This window comes from Gouania willdenowi, assembly GCF_900634775.1.
Source record: "Gouania willdenowi chromosome 24 unlocalized genomic scaffold, fGouWil2.1 scaffold_320_arrow_ctg1, whole genome shotgun sequence".
In the NCBI taxonomy this organism is placed as follows: domain Eukaryota; kingdom Metazoa; phylum Chordata; class Actinopteri; order Blenniiformes; family Gobiesocidae; genus Gouania; species Gouania willdenowi.
Window position 1 is genome coordinate 4,103,842 of NW_021144848.1, and position 23,774 is coordinate 4,127,615.

Below are 23,774 nucleotides of genomic sequence, written 5' to 3' on the forward strand. Positions count from 1 at the left end.
AATGATGACTTCAAAAAACATACATTACAGAAAAATACAACTAAAATATGAAAATGGCTCAAAATACACAAAACTAAATATATACACAAAAAATACACAAAATGACAGACGGTTCTACGATCTCATGTTTTAATCACACACCCTTATACACACGTGAGTGAGAGAGAGAGAGACACACGCACAAATTGATAGTTTTTTACACCAGTAAACTAACACTATAACACACACACACACACAACAATATAAACAGTGAACCAAATTAGGTAGTTACATATCCATCACCAGATCTTTCTTTCTGAAAGCATGGCGACGACTCGGTGCGTGTTGTGTGAGGTGTCTTTAGAAACGGCTCGTCAAGACTTACCTTACGTTGCTTCTGATTGGTTTATTATTGTGTGATGCCTGCCGTGGTTGGTTAGATTTAGGCACAAGGAGACATGGATTGGTCTGTGATTGGTTATCTTGGTCAGTCAATCAGAGTTACTCGCGCTACGGCAAGCCGTGAGGACCAAAGTTCATTATCATTATGAGAATGCATCAAGTTGCGTGACAGTCACACTCAAAAGGTGAGTCTTGGCTCCTCTGTTATACTGGTTAGCTTTGGTTATACTGGTTAGTACTGTTTTATACTGGTTAGTACTGGTTAGTGTGAGTTTAGAGCTTCCTGTGTGTTCCAGCCACAGACCAACCGTATTACGCCCACGCTGACGGCTACGTCTACTATCTGAACGTGTGTGGGCGGATCCCCACGGACGTGTGCGGCACCGAAGACCCGTTCCTCTCATCCTGCCAGGTGAAGAAGGACAAGGACATGTTCAAGGTGTCGGGTCGGAACCAGAACCAGACGTTACGGTGAGACTTCCTGTATCTGTGGACTAGGAGCTCTCTGATTGGCTGTCTGACCCTCAGTGACTCCTCCTCCTCCTGTAGCTACTCTGATGGAGATCTGACTCTGATTTATCCGGACGGAGCTCGCTGCTCCTCAGGCTTCCTGAGGATGACTATTATCAACTTCCAGTGCAACAGCACTGCAGGTGAGTTAACTTGAATCAGCTGCCGATTTCACTAACTTAGGTTTAATTTTACATTATTGATCTAAACTCAGGTTTAACTTTGGATTATTGAGCTAAACTCAGATTTAGGTTTGGAATTTTGAATTAAACTCAGGTTTAACTTTAGATTTTTGAGCTAAACTCAGGTTTAACTTTAGTTTAGTGAGCTAAACTCAGGTTTAGGTTTGGGTTATTGAGCTAAACTCAGGTTGAGGTTTGGATTATTGAGCTAAACTCAGGTTTAACTTTAGAATGTTGAGCTAAACTCAGGTTTAAGTTTGTAATATTGAGCTAAACTCAGGTTTAATTATGGATTATTGAGCTAAACTCAGGTTTGCTTTTTGATTATTAAGAAAAACTCAGGTTTAACTTTAGATTAGTGAGCTAAACTCAGGTTTAACTTTAGAATATTAGCATAAACTCAGGTTTAGGTTAGTAATATTGAGCTAAACTCAGGTTGAGATTTGGATTATTGAGCTAAACTCAGGTTTAACTTTAGATTATTGAGCTAAACTCAGGTTTAGTTTAGAATATTGAGCTAAACTCAGGTTTAACTTTAGATTATTGAGCTAAATTCATGTTTAACTTTAGATTAGTGCGCTAAACTCAGGTTCAGGTTTAGAATATTGAGATAAACTCAGGTTTTTTTTTATGATTATTATGAAAAACTCAGGTTTAACTTTGGATTATTGAGCTAACTCAGGTTTACTTTAGGATTATTGAGCTAAACTCATGTTTAATTTTGTATTATTAAGCTAAACTTAGGTTTAATTTTGTATGATTAAGCTAAACTCATGTTTAATTTTGGATTATTAAGCTAAACTTAGGTTGAATTTTTTATGATTAAGCTAAACTCATGTTTCATTTTGTATTATTGAGCTAAACTCGTTTAATTTTGTAATATTTACCTTAACGTAGGTTTAATTTTGGATTATTGAGCTAAACTTAGGTTTAATTTTGTATTATTGAGCTAAACTCATGTTTAATTTTGTAATATTAAGCTTAACGTAGGTTTAATTTGGATTATTGTGCTAAACTTAGGTTTAATTTTGTAATATTTAGCTTAACGTAGGTTTAATTTGGATTATTGAGCTAAACTCATGTTTAATTTTGTAATATTAAGCTTAACGTAGGTTTAATTTTGGATTATTGAGCTAAACTACCGTTGACAGAATGGAACCCTTAAAAGCAGTGTGAGATCAGATAATATCCTGGTGTGATGTGGGCGTCCCTCAGGGCGAGGACAGCCTGTGTTTGCAGGTGAGACCGACTGCACGTACTTCTTCGACTGGCAGACGGCATTTGCTTGTGTTAAGGAGAAGGCGGAGCTTCTGTGCAGCTTTCGAGACGGAAACAAACACTACGACCTCTCGCCCCTCACCAGATACCCCGGTGAGTGTGGGATTAAACAAACCTGCTTTAACAAATCCAAACAAGATTCATTTCAAATTAATCCCGACTTTCCAGAATAAAACTCTGGATTAATTCAGGCTTTGATGTGAAATCAGTATGGCTGAAACTTTGGTCGTTTACTCGACTAATTGGTTGATGCCGTTGTAGTTGACCAAGATTTTAATTGGTCGACCAGCAACGGTATCAGTTTCAATACCGTAAAATAAAAAACACAATACACTTGTATAGGTGATAAGGATTAAATATCAATATAATGTATTTAATGCCTAAACATGGCTCTATGTCCAGCAACAGCTGTGTGTGAGTGAGAGCTGTCAGTGTCCTCAGAGCAGATCATTAAGACAGGATTGAAGCACAAGCATCCACTGTTAAATCAGTCCTTTTTCTGCACAAGAACATGGATTATCCTTATATTTCATACGTGGATTATATAAATAGATCCACTGTTTCTGGTGCCGTGGGCACACTGCACACCTGTGTTTGACGTGCGTTTGTTTCCCCGTGCGCTGATCTGATGTTGACATGAACAGTTTATTAATAAAAGCAGGTTTACCACTAAAACTAATGTAAATATGTCATTTGTATGAGAAAAATAGGTTTTAATTGTGTGTTTCAGGTCAGACTGATATAAATATATAATGTATGTCAGACCTTTAGGTTTGACTTTATCTTTGTCAGGTTCTGGTTAAAACTTGAATAAGGTTCATATCATAAATGGTCTGTGTTTAAAAACAAATCAGCACCACAAAACACCAAAACTACATATTTATCTCTCTTTCTTTCTCCTCGTCCTCCTCTGCACCTGATCATTCATTCATTCTATTTCTATATTATTTCTATGTTATTTTATTTTTTTGTTTTTGGTCGACTAATCGCTACGTGTGCCATAGTCTTGGTCAACCAATCATTTTCTTGGTTGACTACAGCCCTAGAAATCAGAGGAAAAGTCAGGTTTAAAGCACTGGATAATGGTAACCCAGAATTAGTTAAAGTTAACCTTGGGTTTAGAGGTAAACTTTGGATCAAACTTGGGTTTATTTGAGTTTGGTCTCCTCAGGTTCAGGATCAGGATCAAACTGGGAGGTTTTGGATTCCAACAAACAATCCAAAACTCGTTTTTATCTGAATGTGTGTCACCGCGTGCTGCCAACAAACGTCACCACCAACGCCTGTTCCAACGCCTCCATCTGTGCCGTAGGTGAGTCTCACGTTCACGTAATGCACGTGAACGTGTCTGATCCTTCAGATCTAAAGAATCAAACACTGACAGCACGCTGCTGACTCTACCCCTCTGCGTGCAGGTCAGGATGGCTCCGCCCTCAGCCTGGGCGGCTTCCTGACGGCCCCTCAGAGGACGGAGGGGGGTGATGTGCGTCTGCTGTATGGGGAGGGGAGCCCCTGCCCCGGCAGGAAGACGCCCATCCAGAGCGTGGTCACGCTGAAGTGCAGACCAGGTGGGACCCTCACCACCTGCATCACCATGGTTACTGTGAGCCACAGCTGCTGAATTAACAGGTGCATTATGGGATGTCTGTGCAGGTGATCTACAGAGTCCGCCCGTCCTCGTCCGGGTTTCCTCAGACGGCTGCATGTACGAGCTGGAATGGTTCACCTCTGCCGCCTGTGTCCTGGCCAAGAGTCAGGGGGAGGAGTGTAGGGTGGAGGATCCCCAGGCTGGTAGGACACACACACACACACAAAGACACACTTATACACACAGAAAACAGACACACACCGTATGTGGTCTGCAGCCCAAAGTGTCCGAGTGGTTCCTGCTGATGGTAGTTGTTGTTGTGTGTGTGTGTGTGTGTGTGTGTGTGTGTGTGTGTGTGTGTGTGTGTGTGTGAGTGTGTGAGTGCATGCGTGCGTGCGTGTGTGTGTCCATGTGCGTGTGTGTCCGTGCATCAGGGGCAGCAGAGGGTAGCTGCTGCTGCTGAGGGGGTGTCAGTGGGAGGAGTCTTTGTGTGAGTGACAACTAGCTCCTCCCCCTCTCTGCAGGCTTCTCCTTTGATCTCTCTCCTCTGTCCAAACCTGACGGAGATTTTATAACCTGAGCAGTGGCGGCTACACCTACTACATCAATGTGTGTGCGGCGGTGAAGGCGGGGGCGTGTCCTCAGAATGCAGGGGCGTGTCAGGTGGAGAAAAGGTGATTATTGATCAGTGATTATATCTACTGTCTACTGATGTGACCCTGGGCTTAGACACATGTCTGTACCCTACAGCTCGTGGAGTCTGGGCGTGGCCAACGCTCGTCTGTCCTACTACGATGGTCTTATCCAGCTAAGCTACGCTAATGGCTCCGAGTACAACAACCAGCAGCACACACAGCGCTCCACGCTCCTCTCCTTCCTCTGTGACCCCGAGGCCGGCACCGGGACGCCAGAGTTCCAGGTTAGGGTCCCTCCTTATGCCACGCCCCTCACTGAGGGTGGTGTTAGGGGCGGAGAAAAGAAAGGGTTTCTGTACACAAGAGTTACAGACTCATTCATTAACTAGGTAAATTAAATACATACATAATCAACTAAGAAGGAAAAGAGTGAAGTAGTTGAGTAAACTTATGGAAATGTAAGCAACATATAGAAAGATAGCAAATAACTAAGTAAGGATAGTAACTAAATAGGAAAGTAACTAACAAAGCAGTAATCAAATAATACATGTTGCATAGTAGATTAAAAAAGGCAGTAATTGAGTTACTGTAAGGAGGTAAATAATGTTCTTCTAATAGTTCATTGGAAAATAGTGCTACAGGACTAATTAATGACTCCTATTCATTTAATCATGTGATCAGAGCACAGACAGGATGACAACTGTGTGTGTGTGTGTGTGTGTGTGTGTGTGTGTGTGTGTGTGTGTGTGTGTGTGGTGTGTGTGTGTGTGTGTGTGTGTGTGTGTGTGTGTGTGTGTGTGTGTGTGTGTGTGTGTGTGTGTGTGTGTGTGTGTGTGTGTGTGTGTAGGTGGAGGATGACTATACCTATAACTTCCGATGGTACACATCGTACGCGTGTCCTCAGCGACCACACGAGTGTGTGGTGACGGATCCAACCACGCTCGACCAGTACGACTTATCCAGGTAGGAGGAGTTTCACAGTGAGATGATGTCACTACATCCACCAACCAATCAAATACTGGGTTCAGTGTTCTATACTCCTAGTGTTGTAGATTTACTGGTTATCGGGTCATCTTGTGACCAGTCCAACACTGAGATGTTTCATCTGAGGTTGATGAATGAATGGATTAATTTAATGAATCGGCCTCTGCTGTCATGAATCACCAGCTACAATGATCACCAGTTCAGTCGTTACACCACACACACACACACACTGCACTATGGATGTTCTCTCTTTGTGAGAAGAAGAAGAATATTTATTGATAATAAATACAGTATTTATGCGTCAGTGTGCTGAGCATGTACTGAGCAGGAGTGGCATGTTCTCCCTGAGTGTATGTGTGTGTTTGACGGTGTGTCTCCGCCCCCAGCCTGTCGCGCTCCGGCTCCAGCAGGAACTGGCAGGTCATGGATCTGTCCGACTCGTCCAACCGCAGGAAGTATTACATCAACGTGTGTCGGCCTGTCGTGCCTGTGATTGGCTGCGACCGCAATGCCTCCGTGTGTCAGATGAAATACGTCATGGAGCAGGTGTGTGTGTGTGTGTGTGTGTGTGTGTGTGTGTGTGTGTGTGCGTGTGCGTGTGCGTGTGTGTGTGCGTGCGTGCGTGGGGGGGGGTTTGTTTCATGATGTTTAACTGCTTTGATGAGTGTGTGGTCAGATCACGCTGTCCACACACACAGAGAGGATGCTGATTGCCCCCCCTCCCCACCCCACACACACAGGGCTCTCCACAGGAAGTGGTGTCCGTGGCTAACATGGGTGTGTCCAGACGAGGTCCAATCATCGAGGCTCGTGATCGCCTCCTGCTGGAGTTCAGCGACGGCTCAGCGTGCGAGTCGGACGGCCTGAAGTTGTCGTACACCACACGTATCCACCTGGTATGCTCCAGAGGAACCCTGGTAGGTGCTCAGAAACAACACGTTGCCCAGCTCGTCAGTGGTTCTCAACGTGTGACGCCGTTTGTGTTCCCCCGCTCTCAGGCCAGTGGCCCCAGGTTCCTCATGCTCCAGAACTGCACCGCCAACTTCCTGTGGGAAAACCAGAGCAGCCTGCGCCATCAGGACCGCCAAAAACAATGTCTGTAGTAACGCAGTCTGATGTGGCTCAGGCTAGCTTTAGGCTAGCTTTAGGCTAACTTAAAACAGACACACATGCTAGCTTTAAACAGACACACGTGCTCGCTTTAAACAGACACACGTGCTAGCTTTAAACAGACGTACAGGCTAGCTTTAAACAGACACACGTGCTAGCTTTAAACAGACGTACAGGCTAGCTTTAAACAGACACACGTGCTAGCTTTAAACAGACGTACAGGCTAGCTTTAAACAGACACACGTGCTCGCTTTAAACAGACACACGTGCTAGCTTTAAACAGACGTACAGGCTAGCTTTAAACAGACACACGTGCTAGCTTTAAACAGACGTACAGGCTAGCTTTAAACAGACACACGTGCTAGCTTTAAACAGACGTACAGGCTAGCTTTAAACAGACACACGTGCTAGCTTTAAACAGACGTACAGGCTAGCTTTAAACAGACACACATGCTAGCTTTAGGCTAGTTTTCAGGTAGGATTGTTGTATCTTTGATCTAAAGTTTTTGTTTGTTTTATCTGCTAAAACTGTGTTTGTGTGTTTTTTGTGTCAGAGTTGTGCAATTGTCGATCCTGACACCGGCTTTGAGTTCAACCTTCAACCTTTAGCTTCTCCAACTGGATACACGACTACTGGAAATGGGAAGCACTTCCTGGTAAGGTTTGAGCGAGTCTCTCTGTGAGAGCTCTCACACACACACACACACACACACACACACTCTTTCCACTCCTCCCTGACTCGATACACAAATATGATGTTGTCGGACTGAGCGATGGCGATCTTTGTGGAGTCTGGAGAGAGCGCCTCCCTCTAATGGATCGTCTCCCTGCAGGTGAACATCTGTGAAAACGCCGCTCAGTGTGGAGCAGGGATGGCCGGCTGTGAGCTGGAGGATGGACGTCCCAGCAGTGTGGTGGGAGTGGAGCGGACCCTGCAGTTCTCCACGGACGGAGTCCTCACCCTGACCTACAGGGGACCCCTGGACGACCCCACGGGTCAGTCACCTGCTCCTTTTCCACTTCCTCTCTGCTCATCTTCCTCACCCTCTCTGCTTTTCTTCCTCTTCCTCTCTGCTCCTATTCTTCATCCTCTCTCCTCCTCTTCCTCAGCTACCCGTGACTCCTTCACGGTGACCTTCGTCTGTTCTCCTGATGAAGACGAGGGTTCATTGAAGATGCTTCACGAGGAACTGGGAACATTTTCGTCCCACGTGGCCCATGACGTTCTCTTCCAGTTTTCCACAGCTCTGGCCTGTAGACCAGCTCCAGTCGACTGCACCATCACTGGTACAGCTCACTGGGCTCACTGGTTCACCTCCTGTAGTGTGGGTTACATAGTTTACAAGTTCTGCTTCCCTCAGATTCCCACGGTAACGAGTACGACCTGAGTCACCTGATGAGGAATGCTGATGACGCTCCATGGATTCCCATCGATCCTGAATCCACATCCTCACGAAGCTTCTTTATCAACGTGTGCAAACCTCTGCCCACGCTCAGAGGCTGTCCAGGTCAGAGATCAGCTCGAGGACAACAGTGTTCATAACATCAGCTGTGTTAGTGCGGTGCTGTTTAGCAGCATCATTTACACTATTGAGGGTTGTTGGTTTATATGTCTGTTGTGTCACCAGTTACCTTGATGACCAGTTGATTTGAAACATCTGTGTGGTCAGACTGTTCAGGTTTAACTTATCCTGTGTGCAGTTGGTCCTCTGGGTGCGTGCGCAGTGATCGAAGGGAAAAGCCTGAATTTGGGATTCGTCCAGTCAACCCCTAGAGTCGCTGAGGACGGATCAGTGAGCATTGTTTACCGGGGGGGGGACAAGTGTAGCGCCAAAGCCAGATACTCCACACGCATCATCTTCCAGTGCCACGACAACACGGTGAGTTAAACCTGACTTATCCCAATAAGTCTGAGTTTAACCAGTTAACCTGAGTTAAACCTGACTTATCTCTATAAGCCTAAGTTAAACCTGACTTATCTCGATAAGCCAGAGTTAAACCAGTTAACCTGAGTTAAACCTGATTTTTCCTGATAAGCAGGGCTGCTGGAAAACATTTTGAACAGGGGGTGCTGTGAAAAAAAATGTTTGTTTTTTTCAGACAAAAAACTTATGAGCCTATTAACCTATTTAAAATACATTTTTAAAATATATAAATTGATTGAGATTCTCTACTTTATTGTCATATGCACTTCAGTACACACCAGGGGTCTCGGACTGGGGGGGTGGGGGGTGGGGGGTACAGGGTACTGAGTACTCAAGCTCCAAAGCGGCTCAGATGTCTTTTTTATATATACATTGTGTATGAAAATGCATTTTAAACATTTTTATAATATTTATATTGGAATGAAAACGGCCCTATGTGAATATAAACTGGTTGTTAATCACAGTTTGGCACTAAAAACAATCATTCCTGCTGCATCAGGGTCCTAGCTACCACTCCTTTAAAACAGTGCAAATGGTACGACCCACATGTGCTTCTGCAGTGCTGAGTCAGGTTTATGTATACAGGTAGTCTGAAGTGCTGAGTCAGGTATATGTATACAGGTAGTCTGAAGTGCTGAGTCAGGTATATGTATACAGGTAGTCTGAAGTGTGGCTGTGACGTGGAGCAGGAGGTAGAAAGCAGCATGTTTTTCCTCAAGAAAGGAAAACCAGGACAAAAAGTCAAAGAAAGGGAGAAAAGATGAAATGAGGGAAAACATCTGTTTACTCAGTTCTTCAGAGATTTAAAACACTCACATCGTTTTTAGACAATATATTATTTAGTTTGAAATTAACTACGTGCACTCTCACACATTTAAATACTGGAACATTCCTTTTGCACGTCAAATCTAAATTGGAAATAAAATTATTTTTAAAAAGATCATTTTGAAGATGAAATTTTGCTGCCACCAAGTCTTAAGTAGGTGTCTCGAGTGTCCCCATGATTCTAATCATTTAGCTTTTATTAACCTTTCTATATGTTTACTCTGTGTGTGTGTATATATATATATATATATATATATATATATATATTAGTTTCACTCCTCTCCCTCCAAAAAAAATAAAAATATTTACCAGTCGCCCCTTAAATTGTAGCAAAAATGTCACAAACACAATATTCAATAAACCATTAAAATATAGTAGAACAGATATATAAAGTACAAACAATGGATATGGAGTCATTAGGTTATTGCAGGTTTTTTTCAACCTTGGGGTCAGGACCCCATGTGGGGTCAGCCTGGCATTAAAATGGAGTTTAAATGTCTAGTAATTGGTAAAATAAAAAAATACAAAAAGTTGTTTTTTTTTATTATCATTATTTTTCAAATACACATCACACAATAAATATCAAATAACTGTATTCTATGCTTTAACTTTCTCAAATATATAAATCTAGTTCAAATAAAATACAGTATATAAACATTTAATCCTGGCTACTCTGTATTAATAGCACACTTTAATAAACATGGTCTGCGTACCCATGTCTTCAAAAGACACAAGTGACACTAGTGAGCGGGAAACCTCTTTACTGCGTCACCACTAGCCCTGATTAGGCCTAAGAATAGTTAGATTAAAATCTAAAATACATGTAATAGCCTACGTGTGTCAAAATCATTTCCCAAAATATTCATAAGGAATTTATAAATTGTGCAAAATATTTGTATTATTATTTACTTATCCCGATACACCTGAGTTTAACCAGTTAACCTGAGTAAAACATGACTTATCCTGATACACCTGAGTTTAACCAGTTAACCTGAGTAAAACATGACTTATCCTGATAAGCCTGAGTTTAACCAGTTAACCTGAGTAAAACATGACTTATCCTGATAAGCCTGAGTTTAACCAGTTAACCTGAGTAAAACATGACTTATCCTGATACACCTGAGTTTAACCAGTTAACCTGAGTAAAACATGACTTATCCTGATAAGCCTGAGTTTAACCAGTTAACCTGAGTAAAACATGACTTATCCTGATAAGCCTGAGTTTAACCAGTTAACCTGAGTAAAACATGACTTATCCTGATACACCTGAGTTTAACCAGTTGACCTGAGTTAAACCTGACTTATTCCAATAATCTTGAGTTAAACCTGAATTATCCCCTTAAGCCTGAGTTAAAGCTGATTTATCTCGATAAGCCCGGGTTTAACCAGTTAACTTGAGTTAACCTGAGTTGACCCAGTTAACCTGAGTTAAACTTGACTTATCCCGATAAGTCTGAGTTAAACTGGATTTATCTCAATAAGCCTGAGTTTAACCAGTTAACCTGAGTTAAACCAGTTAACCTGAGGTGAACTAGTTAAACCTGACTTATCCTGATAAGCGTTAGTTAACCCAGTTAGCCTGAGTTAAACCAGTTAACCTGAGGTAAACTAGTTAAACCTGACTTATCCTGATAAGCGTTAGTTAACCCAGTTAGCCTGAGTTAAACCGGATTTATCTCAATAAGCCTGAGTTAAACCTGTTTCAGGGCTCTCCGATGTTCGATCGTCTGATTGGCTGTGAGTACGTCTTCATCTGGCGAACATCTGAGGCCTGTCCAATTAGAAAGTCTCAAGGTAAGCCCCGCCCACAGATGACTGCAGCTGATTGGACGGTTGATTGAAGGAGTTTTTCCTCTCAGGCGATAACTGTCACGTGACCGACCCGAGGAGCGGCGCTGAGCTGGATCTGAGCGCGCTCAGAGGCAGAGACTACGTGGTCCAGCCCCCAGGGCAAAAGTACACCTATCACCTGTCGGTGTGCGGCGCCCTGCAGGGGGCGCTGTGCAAGCACGGGGGCGCTGGGGCGGAGGCTGTGTCCTCCTGTCAGGTGGACGAAAACACACACAGGATTGCAGGTTAGAGCGCACACGCACAGCGGCATTCACGGGAATCTGTATACAGTAGAGTCATAACCTGTGGGTGTGTCCCATACAGGGATGTCCAATCAGACCCTGACTTTGGTGGGAGATCAGATCATCCTGAACTACACGCACGGAGAAACCTGCCACCGGATCTACCAGAGATCCACTGAGATCTACTTCTCCTGCCACCCGCACAGGAACCCCGTGAGTGGGCGGGGCCAGGCCTTGTCCTCACCTTCAGTGTCATGGTACCTGTGTGCTGTTGTGTGTCCAGGGTGAACCGGAGTTCCTGAAGGAGACGCCTGAGTGCACGTACCTGTTCAGCTGGCCCACGGCCTTAGCCTGTGCACCTGTGGAGAGCAGCAGCTGCTCCTACAAGTAGGACACGTCCCACCTCACATGGTCATCAGACTATCCTGTGACCACTTAGAATGATCAACCTGAGTTAGTCTGAGTTAAACGTGAGCTAAACCTGAGCTAGTCTGAGTTTAAAATTAATTCATGCAAAATTATTTTAGCAATGATCTTGGCTTGATACTGAGGTAATCTTAAATAGATTTTGTTAATCCTGAGTTTAAAATGAGTTAATCCTGAGTTTTCCTCCTTAGCGACGGTCACAGCCGCTCCTTCGACCTTTCACCTTTGACTTTGGACTCCAGGAACTGGGAGGTGGAAGTTTCCTTTGGGACCAACAAGACGTACTATATCAATGTCTGCAGGTCATTGGTGCCGCAGGCAGGTCCGTGGTCCCGCCCCTCAGCTGTGATTGGGCGGCGCTTCTGTCAAACCTCTGAGAATTTAGATCTAATCCTGATTCTGACTCTTTGATCCCTAATCCTGATCTTTAATCCTAAACTCTAATCCTCAGGTTTCCACACCTGTCAGCCTGGTGCTGCTTCCTGTATGAAAACAGGAAGTGAGCACGTTAGTTTGGGTCACGTGATGTCCGGTCCATCGTGGGAGGGGAACTTACTGACTCTGCATTACGGCGGTGGGGGGGCTTGTCCTGATGGCCGCCGTAACATCAGCAGCGTCATTCGCTTCAAGTGCGATGCAGACAAAGTGGTGAGAGGCGAGGGTTCAAATCCTCTCGTGTTACTTATTTGTGTAGTTGTGTGTGACGTTGTTGTTGTGTGTGTGTGTGAGAAAAGGATTCTAGGCCCACACTGATCTCTGAGGTGGAGGAGTGTGTTTATAATTTCCTGTGGTTAACGGCCGCCGCCTGTCAGCTCAACGCTACACAACACGATGACTGCAGAGTCAACAACCCAGCTACAGGTGCTTCCTGTTTATGCTTGTTTCCTGTTCACTTTTGTTTCCTGTTTACATTTGCTGCCTGTTTACATTAGTTTCCTGTTTATATTTGTTTCCTGTTTATGTTTGTTTCCTTTTTACATTTGTGTCCCATTTATGCTTGTTTCCCTGTTTACGTTTGTTTTCTGTTTTCATGTTTCCTGTTTTTGCTTGTTTCCTGTTAACGTTTGCTTCCTGTTTACGTTTGTTTCCTTGTTTAAGTTTACTTCCTGTTCATGTTCGCTTCAATTTGTTTCCTGTTCACATTTGTTTCCCATTTATGCTTGTTTCCCTGTTTACGTTTGCTTCTTGTTTACATTTGTTTCCTGTTTACGCTTGATTATTGTTTACGTTTGTTTGCTGTTTGTTTATTTCTTGTTTATGTTTGTTTCCTCTTTACGCCTGTTTATGTTTTCACACACTAGCACTTTATCCACCGATATCAGTGATTGTGTGTGTGTGTTCCAGGTCACATGTTTGACCTTGGCTCTCTGACCAAGGTCAGTGGTTACACAGTGTTCGACCATCAGAACCGACGTAGAATGTTCCGTCTGAACGTGTGTGGGAACGTGAGCGAGGCCGGCTGTGAGCAAGGCAGCGGTTAGTTACACAACTACTACACAATCATTAAACACAAGTGACTTGAAAATTACACTCTTTGTGTGTGTGTGTGCGTGTGTGTGTGTGCGTGTGTGTGTGTGCGTGTGTGTGTGTGCGTGCGTGTGTGTGTGTGTGTGTGTGTGTGTGTGTGTGTGTGTGTGTGTGTGTGTGTGTGCGTGTGTGTGTGTGTGTGTGTGTGTGCGTGCGTGTGTGTGTGTGTGTGTGTGTGTTACACAGCGGTGTGTGTGAAGGAGGGCTCCTCAGTGCTCAGTGCAGGATTGGTCAGCAGGAAGCTGTCATTCAAAGATCACGTGGTGGAACTGACTTATGAGGGAGGAGCTCTGTGCTCAGCAAGCCCCGCCCACAAACACAGAAGTGTTATTACCTTCATCTGCAGGTAGCTCTGGTCAGACTCCGCCCTACTGCTTTCATTGGATGTTCCACACTCTGACTCCGCCCCTCCCTCTCTATAACCCCGCCCACAGGCCCGCTTCCTTGGGCTCGACCAATCCGGAGCCCGTCCTCATTGACTATGACGCCGACACATGCACGTACTTCTTCTCCGTGCACACGGAGCTTGTGTGTGAGCAGCCAGTGAGTGCACGTCAGCCCCTCCCCTTTTCTGTAGCCACGTTCACAGCGTTAGACAGCAGCTGCTCCTTCTGTCGCAGGTCAAGTGTTCGGTGCAGAACAAAGATGCTCTGATTGATCTGACACCGCTGATTCACGTCAACGGATTCTACACCGCCACAGGTCAGTGGGTCCACACGAGAGGTTGAACGACTTCATACTTTTAAAGGTCCACTATATGTGCACACTAGTTGAGTCGACGTTGACTAGTCGATGACGTCACTAAGAGCCGAGTCGAGTGGCAGCCGAGTGCAAAAAAAAAAAAAGCCGCTGCAGTCACAGATTTTTTGGGTCGCAGACTTTAACACAACACCACCAGCCCCTGGGACACGGAACATGCTATAGAAGCTCAGTAAACCCAGGAACACTGCAGCTTCACCTACCGTGAGTCTACGCTACCTGTTAAGCCCCAAGGCTTCCTCAGAGCCGGGTGTTTAGACTTTGTTTGGGCTGTTTTTACGGTGGCTTTGACTTTCTTCACCAAAGCCGGTGTTGTGCCAAATCTGTGACCCAAAAATATCTGTGACCGCTTTGGCTTCTCGGCGGTAGAAAAGAAGAGTGCTACGTCAACTACGTAAACCGCTTCGTAGCTATTAAGGAGCAATTTACTCCCCCTTAAACATGATGCTCCAGTGGGTGAAGTAAATGCAGACTGGAGAAGAATTACAAACCTGTTTAAGGGGGAGTAAATGTCCCCCCAGAAGCTGCAGGGGTTGGAACTGTCACCACTTCCGGTCACAGACTTTTTCGAGTCACAGATTTTGGCACAACAGCGGTCTTCCCCCGCTAACGGAGCCTCCGTCCTGCACTGCTGATGTTTTCCAGATCTGCTTAATTCACAGACATGTGACCACTACAGCTAATGTTAGCATATATATTAGCCGTAGTATCTGCCTACCAGCTGTAGTTTGAGCACAAACCAGGAATGAGCGAGAAACACTTGCCGGGGTAGTCGGACCCTCGTTTGCAGTGTTGTGCCACGATTTTGGGCAAAAGTCGGGTACTGCAACTAGTCAACGTCACGTGGACAGAGTCGTGAAACAACATTAAAGTCAACCCCTAGTCCACACACACATACACACACACACACATACTGTAACTCAGCAACTGTCTCTAACAGACGACTCGTTGGATCAGAGCGATGGATCTCCTGATTTCTACATCAACGTGTGTCAGCCCCTTAACTCAATCGCCGGAGTTCCCTGTCCTCCAGGATCCTCCGTCTGCATGGACCCTGACAACGGCCCGCCTGTGGTAAACAAACATCAACATAAACTAATAGCTACAGTACATCAGACTCATTATTGTTGTTGTTTGTTATTGAAAATAATTGTTGTTTTTTGTTGTTATTTAGGACATTGGTCGCAGCACAGACGGTCCGCAGGTAAACATCGTCAGCGGGGAGGTCTCCATCACTTACAGCAGCTCCACCCCCTGTGCTGCTGATCCAGCGCTAAATTACAGCTCCAGTATTGTCTTCAGCTGTCAGAGAGGAATCGAGCGGGTACGATTGTTTCCTATTTACGTTTCCTGTTTACGTTTATTTCCTGTTGACTATTGTTTCCTGTTTATGTTTCCTGTTATGTTTGTTTACTGTTTATGATTGTTTCCTGTTTACGTTTATTTCCTGCTTACATTTGTTTCCTGTTTACGTTTGTTTCCTGTTTATGTCTCCTGTTTACGTTTATTTCCTGTTTATGTCTCCTGTTTATTGCTTATGTTTGTTTCCTGTTGTGCTTCCCTTTGTTTATCATTGTTTGTTGTTGTTGTTGCAGGGCTCTCCTCGGATGGCGGCGGCCCTAAAGTGTCACTTTGTGTTTACGTGGGCGACTTCACTGTTGTGTTCAGACTCAACACAAACAAACAAGTGTAACCTCACAGACACACAACTACAGTTCACCTTTGACCTCAGCAGACTGAAGGGGGAGGAGGAGGTCAGTGTGTGTGTTTCTGTGTGTGTATGAACTGTGTGTCTATAAATGTGTGTGTGTGTGTATGAACTGTGTGTCTATAAGTGTGTGTGTGTGTGTGTGTGTGTGTGTGTGTTAGGTAGAGGTGAAAAGAGTCTAGAAAAAAATCTACTTTAGTAAAAGTACTGTTACTTGATGAAATTTTACTTCCTGTATTTTCGGACTATAAGGCACACTATCAATGAATGGGTCTGACCGGGTCTATTTTCACACATAAGGCGCACAGGTTTGTTGTTGTTGTTATTATTATTAAGGCACATTAAGCGAAACAAAATAGTCAGATAAGTCAAACTTTATTCAACTCATTAATAATAATTCTCAACATTGTTCAGGTTTAACACATAAAATATAGAACATTACACTTTTTCAGTTCAGTATGTTGAAGCACAGTACAGGTACATATCACTCCACTGACTACGGTAGCCCTGAAGCGCCAAAAATCCATCAAGTGGTGCAGCTTCATAGTTTACCAAAGTTGTACTAAAAACATTTTGACATATTAATTTCATATATAAGACGCACCTGATTATAAGGCGCACTGTAGATTTTTGAGAAAATTAAAGGATTTTAAGTACGCCTAATAGTCCGAAAAATATGGTAAGTATAAGTAATGTTACTGGTGCAAAAATCTACTCGAGTAAAAGTTAAAAGTAAATCACTTAAAATGTACTCAGTGAAAGTTACTTACTTACTTTTTCTTTGGGGGGGGGGGGGATCCAATAAATAATTTTACAGTAAGAGAACAATTCCTATCTTTAGGAATCTCTAAAAACAAGAAATGTGGACAGTATGTTATATAAAGTCTATAAAACATTCTAAATGGAATGTTAAAAACTTTGTTTGTATCTATTTATTTAAAACAAACTGTTTAATGAACAGATTACATTGATTGTGCATAAATTGTGCATAAACATCAAAGAAAACATAAAAAAATGCTAAATGAAATAATGAGGTAACAGTGTTTGTGTCAGATATTTACAACTAACAAACATTCTTCAGGGGCCTCGTTTATAAACGCTGTGTACGTAAAAAAGAAAGCGTTCACCACTTATAAACAACGTTTGCGACTTATTTTAAAAACCTGGTGAGATAATGTTTCCATGGCAACTCTAACCCTGTATGCACTAAATCATGAGAAACGGGAAACTCCGCCCCTAACAGGAGAAGGATCAAATTAATGACAGCTCTGTGAAATGAATACATAGTGTGGAAAACATTGCGTATTTCACAACATATCATATATGAAGGATAGATTTCCCAAAAACGAAGGAGGAAAAAATGATACTGACGCCACAGAGTAACGTACGCGTGCCTACAAATACAGTTTTATATTAATAATAATAAAATCACATGATCATTGCTCTAAACGGCTGATTATTTAGCGACAACACCTGTAACTGTTGTAAAAAGAAATGCACACTTAATGCATGAAGACACACAGTGGCTTATCAGGCACTGCTGGAGGACGAGGTGGAGACTCTGGAGGGAGAGGATCTATAGACAGGACCAGGACCCCCCATGAGGACAAGGTGCTGCTGAGGCCCCGGTCTGCACTCACTAGTAAACACCCAGAGACTGATGAAAAATATGGTTTTACTTTAAATTAAATATTGTAATTTATGTAATGGAAACAGGCGTAGATTTATTTTACTTTGCAACAGAATCTATTTCTAATGTAACCAAGTACTGTTATTGAAACTAGAAGTGTGACGATATCTCGATACGGTGATATATTGTGATATTTTTTCACACAATTGATTATCGATATGCTCGCGCTAAATATCGATTTATTTTTGTTCATCTTTTTTTTTCAAAACCTTTTCTGCTTTTTCACTAAAACGTGCAGGTACGTCTTCACAGAAATGTTGTCACTGTTAGGCTAGCTCGTTTCAGCTGCCCTCAACAATGGCGCCGGGTCGGGAAATGCCCGTTTGATATGACGTCATGTGGGAACTATGTATAACCGAGCCTATGGTCACGTGACTGCCATAAAGTGAAACGTTCTCCAGGTCACGTGACTGTCCGTCTCCTCCAAACTTACATAATCAGTATTTCCAGAGAGAAGCCCCGCTCAGAGTATTGATTCTGTCAGCGCTGTATATTGGCCTGAGGAGTCATTAAAATAACTCATATGGGTCAACTCTTTAGGTCACAAAGTCCACGGTGGAGCTTTAAGTAAAAGTATAATTACAGATTTTAGAAAATACTCAAATAAGTAGAACTGCACAAAAAAGCTTCTCAATTACAGTAACGAGAGTAAATGTAATACGTTACTTTCCACCCCTGGTGTTAGGTACAAGGTAGCTCTGGTGTGTACCACCTGAGTGTGTGCGGTTCCCTGTCTGGCTCCTGCTCTCAGAGTTCCGTGTGTCTCATATCTGCTGAGTCATCGCTGTCGTTTGGGAACAGTTTGGTTCAAACTATGGATTATAAACACGAGGAGGAGGCCGTGCTGCTGCAATACGGAGAAGGAGACGCCTGCCCCTCAGGTCAGTGAGACTTCCTCCTTTAGGTCAGTGAGACTTCCTCCTTTAGGTCAGTGAGACTTCCTCCTTTAGGTCAGTGAGACTTCCTCCTTTAGGTCATTGAGACTTCCTCCTTTAGGTCAGTGAGACTTCCTCCTTTAGGTCAGTGAGACTTCCTCCTTTAGGTCAGTGAGACTTCCTCCCTCAGGTCAGTGAGACTTCCTCCTTTAGGTCAGTGAGACTTCCTCCCTCAGGTCAGTGAGACTTCCTCCCTCAGGTCAGTGAGACTTCCTCCTTTAGGTCAGTGAGACTTCCTCCTTTAGGTCAGTGAGACTTCCTCCTTTAGGTCAGTGAGACTTCCTCCTTTAGGTCAGTGGAGACTTCCTCCCTCAGGTCAGTGAGACTTCCTCCCTCAGGTCAGTGAGACTTCCTCCTTTAGGTCAGTGAGACTTCCTCCTTTAGGTCAGTGAGACTTCCTCCTTTAGGTCAGTGAGACTTCCTCCTTTAGGTCAGTGAGACTTCCTCCTTTAGGTCAGTGAGACTTCCTCCTTTAGGTCAGTGAGACTTCCTCCCTCAGGTCAGTGAGACTTCCTCCTTTAGGTCAGTGAGACTTCCTCCCTCAGGTCAGTGAGACCTGGGGAGGGGCTCTTGGGGGATGATCACCACTGAGCTGTAACAGCTGTTGTCATGGTGAATGTGTAGTCTTTTTAAATGTTGTTTAGTCACCAGTTGTGATGGTGACCAGTTGAAGTGATACACCAAGGTCACTTTCTTTGCCTGGATGCAGCTGCAGGGAAGCGTCAGTCCTCCTTCCTGTTCCTCTGCGACCCGGCGGCCGGCCGCGGCACCCCCACACTGCTGTCGGAGACGGCCGGCTGCTCGGCCACGTTCCAGTGGAAGACGGACGTGGTCTGCCCCCCCAGGAGGATGGAGTGTAAGCTGGTGAGCCGACATCGCACGTTCGACCTGCGAGGCCTGTCGTCGCTCACCGAGCCGTGGAAGTTCAGCCATCGGGAGAATGCGTACGTGTGGTAGCTCCGCCGCACATGAACACATGTTTCTCAGGGCTCAGCAGCTCTCTCCCTCCCTCAGGTATTACATCAACCTGTGTCAGGGAGTGCACGGCGGCTGCTGGACTGTCCCAACAATGCCACCGTGTGTCGGCGTCCTGCGGCCGGGGGGCGGAGCCAGACTCTGGGTCGAGTGTACACGCAGAAGATGAGCTACAGTGTGAGAAGTTCTCTGAGGACGTGTTTATGAGCTCCAGCTCACTCTGACCTTCTTCTTCTTCCTCTTCCTCTTCTTCTTCTTCCTCTTCCTCTTCCTCTTCTTCCTCTTCTTCTTCTTCTTCTTCTTCCTCTTCCTCTTCCTCTTCTTCTTCTTCTGCAGATGGAAAGATTTCTGTCCGCTACTCCTCCGGAGATGACGTCTGTGGTAATGGTGTTAAGGCCATGACAGTGATTGAGCTAACCTGTGGCTCCACTGTCGGACACCCGGCACTCATCAGGTACAACAAGTCCATGTGGACACACACACATGCACACACACACACACACACACACACACACACACACACACACACACAGATGCACACTCATACACAGATGCACTCACAAAGACACACACACTCACATGCACACACACACAGACACACTCTCACACACACACAAGCACTCACGCATGCACACACACACGCTCTCTCTGGTTAAGGCTGTGTTTGTATTCCAGGTTAAACGTTGTGTGTGTGCGTCCTACAGTGTTTTTATGTCACACTTTGACATGTTGAAGTATTTTAACGTATTCACGCTCACACTCGCCTACATCATCAGCCTAACCGTGTGTGTGTGTGTGCAGTGTGGACGAGGCGTCCTGCCGCTTCCTGATTGGCTGGGAGACTCGCTCTGCGTGCGCGGTGAAGCAACAGGAAGTGAAGATGGAGAAACGGAACAATCCACGTTCCAAACACGGGAACCAAACTCAGCCTCGACCGCTTTTACTTCAGGTACCCAGTGTCCCAGTGTCACCATAACACACTCCCAGTGTGGTCACTTTGATTCTTCTGGTCCTCAGCTACCACCAGGCGTCTGGGGACATCCGTAAAAATGGGGACCGTTACATTTATCACATCCAGCTGTCAGGGATCACCAACCACTCTCTGCCCAGCTGTGTGGGGGCCAACATCTGCCAGGACAAAGTCAACAACCTGTACCGACGCAGGATCGGCTCGTCGACCCAGGCCAAGTACTTCGTCAAAGGTCTGGAGTCGTCACATGATCCGTTTCTGTTTGGCACCTGGTTGCCCTTGTAACACCTTCTCTGGCCCCGTCAGGAGCCAACCTGGACGTGATGATTCCATCTGAGTCGGCCTGTGGCCGGGAGCGGAACCGGACGGTGTCGTCCACCATCATGTTTTACTGCAGCCCGTCTGCTGGGGTCGGCATACCGGAGTTCATGCGGGAGACTGATGAGTGTCAGTATCTGTTCCTGTGGCACACGGACACCGTCTGTGGACTCATGTGAGCACACACACACACACACACACAGCAGTGTAGCACTCACACTGGTCATCGTTATACCTGGTGACTCCCTAATGCTGTCACCAGATAACATGATCACCACTAGAGCTCTATCTGTGTAGAACCGTGGACACGCAGACGGACGACGGCGGCGCTGACGCCGATGACTCATCACTGTGGAGGCGGAGCCAGGCAGTGGGCGTGGTCCTCATTTTCCTGTTTTTGGGCGTATCCATGTGTCTGCTGGGACTGCTGCTGCACAAGAAAGAGAGGAGGTGATACAGGGCTCTCCAGAGCTGGTTACTGTGGTCTCATGTGTGGTGTGTGTGTGTGTGTTGTGTAAGCGTGTCCTGTCCTCTGCAGGGACAGGGTGATGCAGAGGGTGGCCGGATGCTGTCGCCGTGGAAACCAAGTGTCCTACAAATACTCAAAGGTCAGTGAAAGAGACGCTGTTTACAGAATGAATGTCAGACCTGTAGGAATACTGACCTGTCTGTGTCTGTGTGTGTGTGTGTCTGTCTCTCTGTTTCTCTGTGTCTGTCTCTGTGTGTCTGTCTTTGTCTTTTTGTCTGTGTGTCTGTCTCTGTGTGTGTCTGTCTCTCTGTGTGTCTGTTTCTCTGTGTCTGTCTCTGTGTTTCTGTCTGTGTCTGTCTCTGTGTGTGTCTGTCTCTCTGTGTGTCTGTTTCTCTGTGTCTGTCTCTGTGTGTCTGTTTCTCTGTGTCTGTCTCTGTCTGTCTCTCTGTGTGTCCGTCTCTGTGTGTCTGTCTCTCTGTGTGTCTGTCTTTGTGTGTGTCTGTCTCTTTGTGTGTCTGTCTCTCTGTGTGTCTGTGTGTCTGTCTGTCTGTCTGTGTGTCTGTTTCTCTGTGTCTGTCTCTGTGTGTCTGTCTTTGTCTTTTTGTTTGTGTGTCTGTTTCTCTGTGTCTGTCTCTGTGTGTGTCTGTCTCTCTGTGTGTCTGTCTCTGTGTGTGTCTGTCTCTGTGTGTCTGTCTCTCTGTGTGTCTGTCTCTGTCTTTCTGTCTGTGTCTGTCTCTGTGTGTCTGTCTCTCTGTGTGTCTGTGTCTCTGTGTGTCTGTCTCTCTGTGTGTCTGTTTCTCTGTGTCTGTTTCTCTGTGTGTCTGTTTCTCTGTGTCTGTCTCTTTGTGTGTCTGTCTCTCTGTGTGTCTGTGTGTCTGTCTGTGTGTCTGTCTCTCTGTGTGTCTGTTTCTTTGTGTCTGTCTCTGTCTTTTTGTCTGTGTGTCTGTTTCTCTGTGTCTGTCTCTCTGTGTGTCTGTCTCTCTGTGTGTCTGTTTCTCTGTGTCTGTCTCTGTGTGTCTGTCTCTCTGTGTGTCTGTCTCTGTCTTTTTGTCTGTGTCTGTCTCTGTGTGTCTGTTTCTCTGTGTCTGTCTCTCTGTGTGTCTGTTTCTCTGTGTGTCTGTTTCTCTGTGTCTGTCTCTCTGTGTGTCTGTTTCTCTGTGTGTCTGTTTCTCTGTGTCTGTCTTTGTCTTTTTGTCTGTGTGTCTGTTTCTCTGTGTCTGTTTCTCTGTGTGTCTGTTTCTCTGTGTCTGTCTCTCTGTGTGTCTGTTTCTCTGTGTCTTCTCTCTGTTGTCTGTCTCTCTGTGTGTCTGTCTCTGTGTGTCTGTTTTCTCTGTGTCTGTCTCTCTGTGTGTCTGTTTCTCTGTGGTCTGTCCTCTCTGTGTGTCTGTTTCTCTGTCTTTTGTCTGTGTCTGTCTCTGTGTGTCTGTCTCTCTGTGTGTCTGTTTCTCTGTGTCTGTCTCTGTGTGTCTGTCTTTGTCTTTTTGTTTGTGTGTCTGTTTCTCTGTGTCTGTCTCTCTGTGTGTCTGTCTGTCTGTCTGTGTGTCTGTCTCTCTGTGTGTCTGTTTCTCTGTGTCTGTCTCTGTGTGTCTGTCTTTGTCTTTTTGTTTGTGTGTCTGTTTTTCTGTGTCCTGTCTCTGTGTGTGTCGTGTCTCTCTGTGTGTCTGTTCTCTGTGTCTGTCTCTGTGTGTCTGTCTCTCTGTGTGTCTGTCTCTGTATTTTTGTCTGTGTCTGTCTCTGTGTGTCTGTCTCTCTGTGTGTCTTTTTCTCTGTGTGTCTGTTTCTCTGTGTGTCTGTTTCTCTGTGTCTGTCTCTTTGTGTGTCTGTCTCTCTGTGTGTCTGTGTGTCTGTCTGTCTGTCTGTCTGTGTCTGTCTCTGTGTGTCTGTCTCTCTGTGTGTCTGTTTCTCTGTGTCTGTCTCTGTGTGTCTGTCTTTGTCTTTTTGTCTGTGTGTCTGTTTCTCTGTGTCTGTCTCTTTGTCTGTGTCTGTCTCTGTGTGTCTGTGTCTCTGTGTTTTTGTCTCTGTGTGTCTGTTTCTCTGTGTGTCTGTTTCTCTGTGTCTGTCTCTCTGTGTGTCTGTTTCTCTGTGTCTGTTTCTCTGTGTCTATCTTGTCTTTTTGTCTCTGTGTCTGTCTGTGTGTGTCTGTCTTTGTCTTTTTGTCTGTGTGTCTGTTTCTCTGTGTCTGTCTCTCTGTGTGTCTGTTTCTCTGTGTCTGTCTCTCTGTGTGTCTGTTTCTCTGTGTCTGTCTCTCTGTGTGTCTGTTTTTCTGTGTCTGTCTCTGTGTGTCTGTCTTTGTCTTTTTGTCTGTGTCTGTCTCTCTGTGTGTCTGTCTCTCTGTGTCTGTCTCTCTGTGTCTGTCCTCTGTGTGTGTCTGTCTCTGTGTGTCTGTCTCTCTGGTGTGTCTGTTTCTCTGTTTTCTGTCTTTGTTTCAGGTGAACATGGATGAAGAAGGAGAGAGGAGATGGAGTGGCTGATGGAGGAGTTGGAGGCTCCGGCCCACATCTCCTCCT

General features: G+C 45.0%; 1 protein-coding gene across 1 annotated transcript in view; it reads left to right on the forward strand.

The window, feature by feature from the left end:
- The window catches only part of igf2r (insulin-like growth factor 2 receptor), a 45,774-nt gene that overhangs the window by 21,174 nt on the left and 826 nt on the right, over positions 1 to 23,774 (forward strand). Inside the window, 46 exon segments of the mRNA XM_028440440.1 lie at positions 678 to 852; positions 931 to 1,034; positions 2,289 to 2,444; positions 3,523 to 3,663; positions 3,767 to 3,919; positions 4,005 to 4,142; positions 4,464 to 4,504; positions 4,507 to 4,613; positions 4,690 to 4,858; positions 5,422 to 5,537; positions 5,945 to 6,104; positions 6,299 to 6,475; positions 6,557 to 6,613; positions 6,615 to 6,653; positions 7,223 to 7,324; positions 7,502 to 7,664; positions 7,779 to 7,955; positions 8,030 to 8,176; positions 8,370 to 8,548; positions 11,125 to 11,212; positions 11,278 to 11,493; positions 11,573 to 11,703; positions 11,774 to 11,877; positions 12,108 to 12,238; positions 12,368 to 12,564; positions 12,651 to 12,777; positions 13,261 to 13,392; positions 13,630 to 13,789; positions 13,878 to 13,986; positions 14,064 to 14,145; positions 15,143 to 15,276; positions 15,377 to 15,526; positions 15,798 to 15,956; positions 18,286 to 18,481; positions 19,245 to 19,479; positions 19,550 to 19,584; positions 19,587 to 19,687; positions 19,846 to 19,964; positions 20,312 to 20,396; positions 20,398 to 20,459; positions 20,528 to 20,712; positions 20,787 to 20,973; positions 21,096 to 21,248; positions 21,337 to 21,406; positions 23,697 to 23,715; positions 23,718 to 23,773. Of these exon segments, the coding sequence (XP_028296241.1) occupies positions 678 to 852; positions 931 to 1,034; positions 2,289 to 2,444; positions 3,523 to 3,663; positions 3,767 to 3,919; positions 4,005 to 4,142; positions 4,464 to 4,504; positions 4,507 to 4,613; positions 4,690 to 4,858; positions 5,422 to 5,537; positions 5,945 to 6,104; positions 6,299 to 6,475; positions 6,557 to 6,613; positions 6,615 to 6,653; positions 7,223 to 7,324; positions 7,502 to 7,664; positions 7,779 to 7,955; positions 8,030 to 8,176; positions 8,370 to 8,548; positions 11,125 to 11,212; positions 11,278 to 11,493; positions 11,573 to 11,703; positions 11,774 to 11,877; positions 12,108 to 12,238; positions 12,368 to 12,564; positions 12,651 to 12,777; positions 13,261 to 13,392; positions 13,630 to 13,789; positions 13,878 to 13,986; positions 14,064 to 14,145; positions 15,143 to 15,276; positions 15,377 to 15,526; positions 15,798 to 15,956; positions 18,286 to 18,481; positions 19,245 to 19,479; positions 19,550 to 19,584; positions 19,587 to 19,687; positions 19,846 to 19,964; positions 20,312 to 20,396; positions 20,398 to 20,459; positions 20,528 to 20,712; positions 20,787 to 20,973; positions 21,096 to 21,248; positions 21,337 to 21,406; positions 23,697 to 23,715; positions 23,718 to 23,773 (5,924 nt within the window).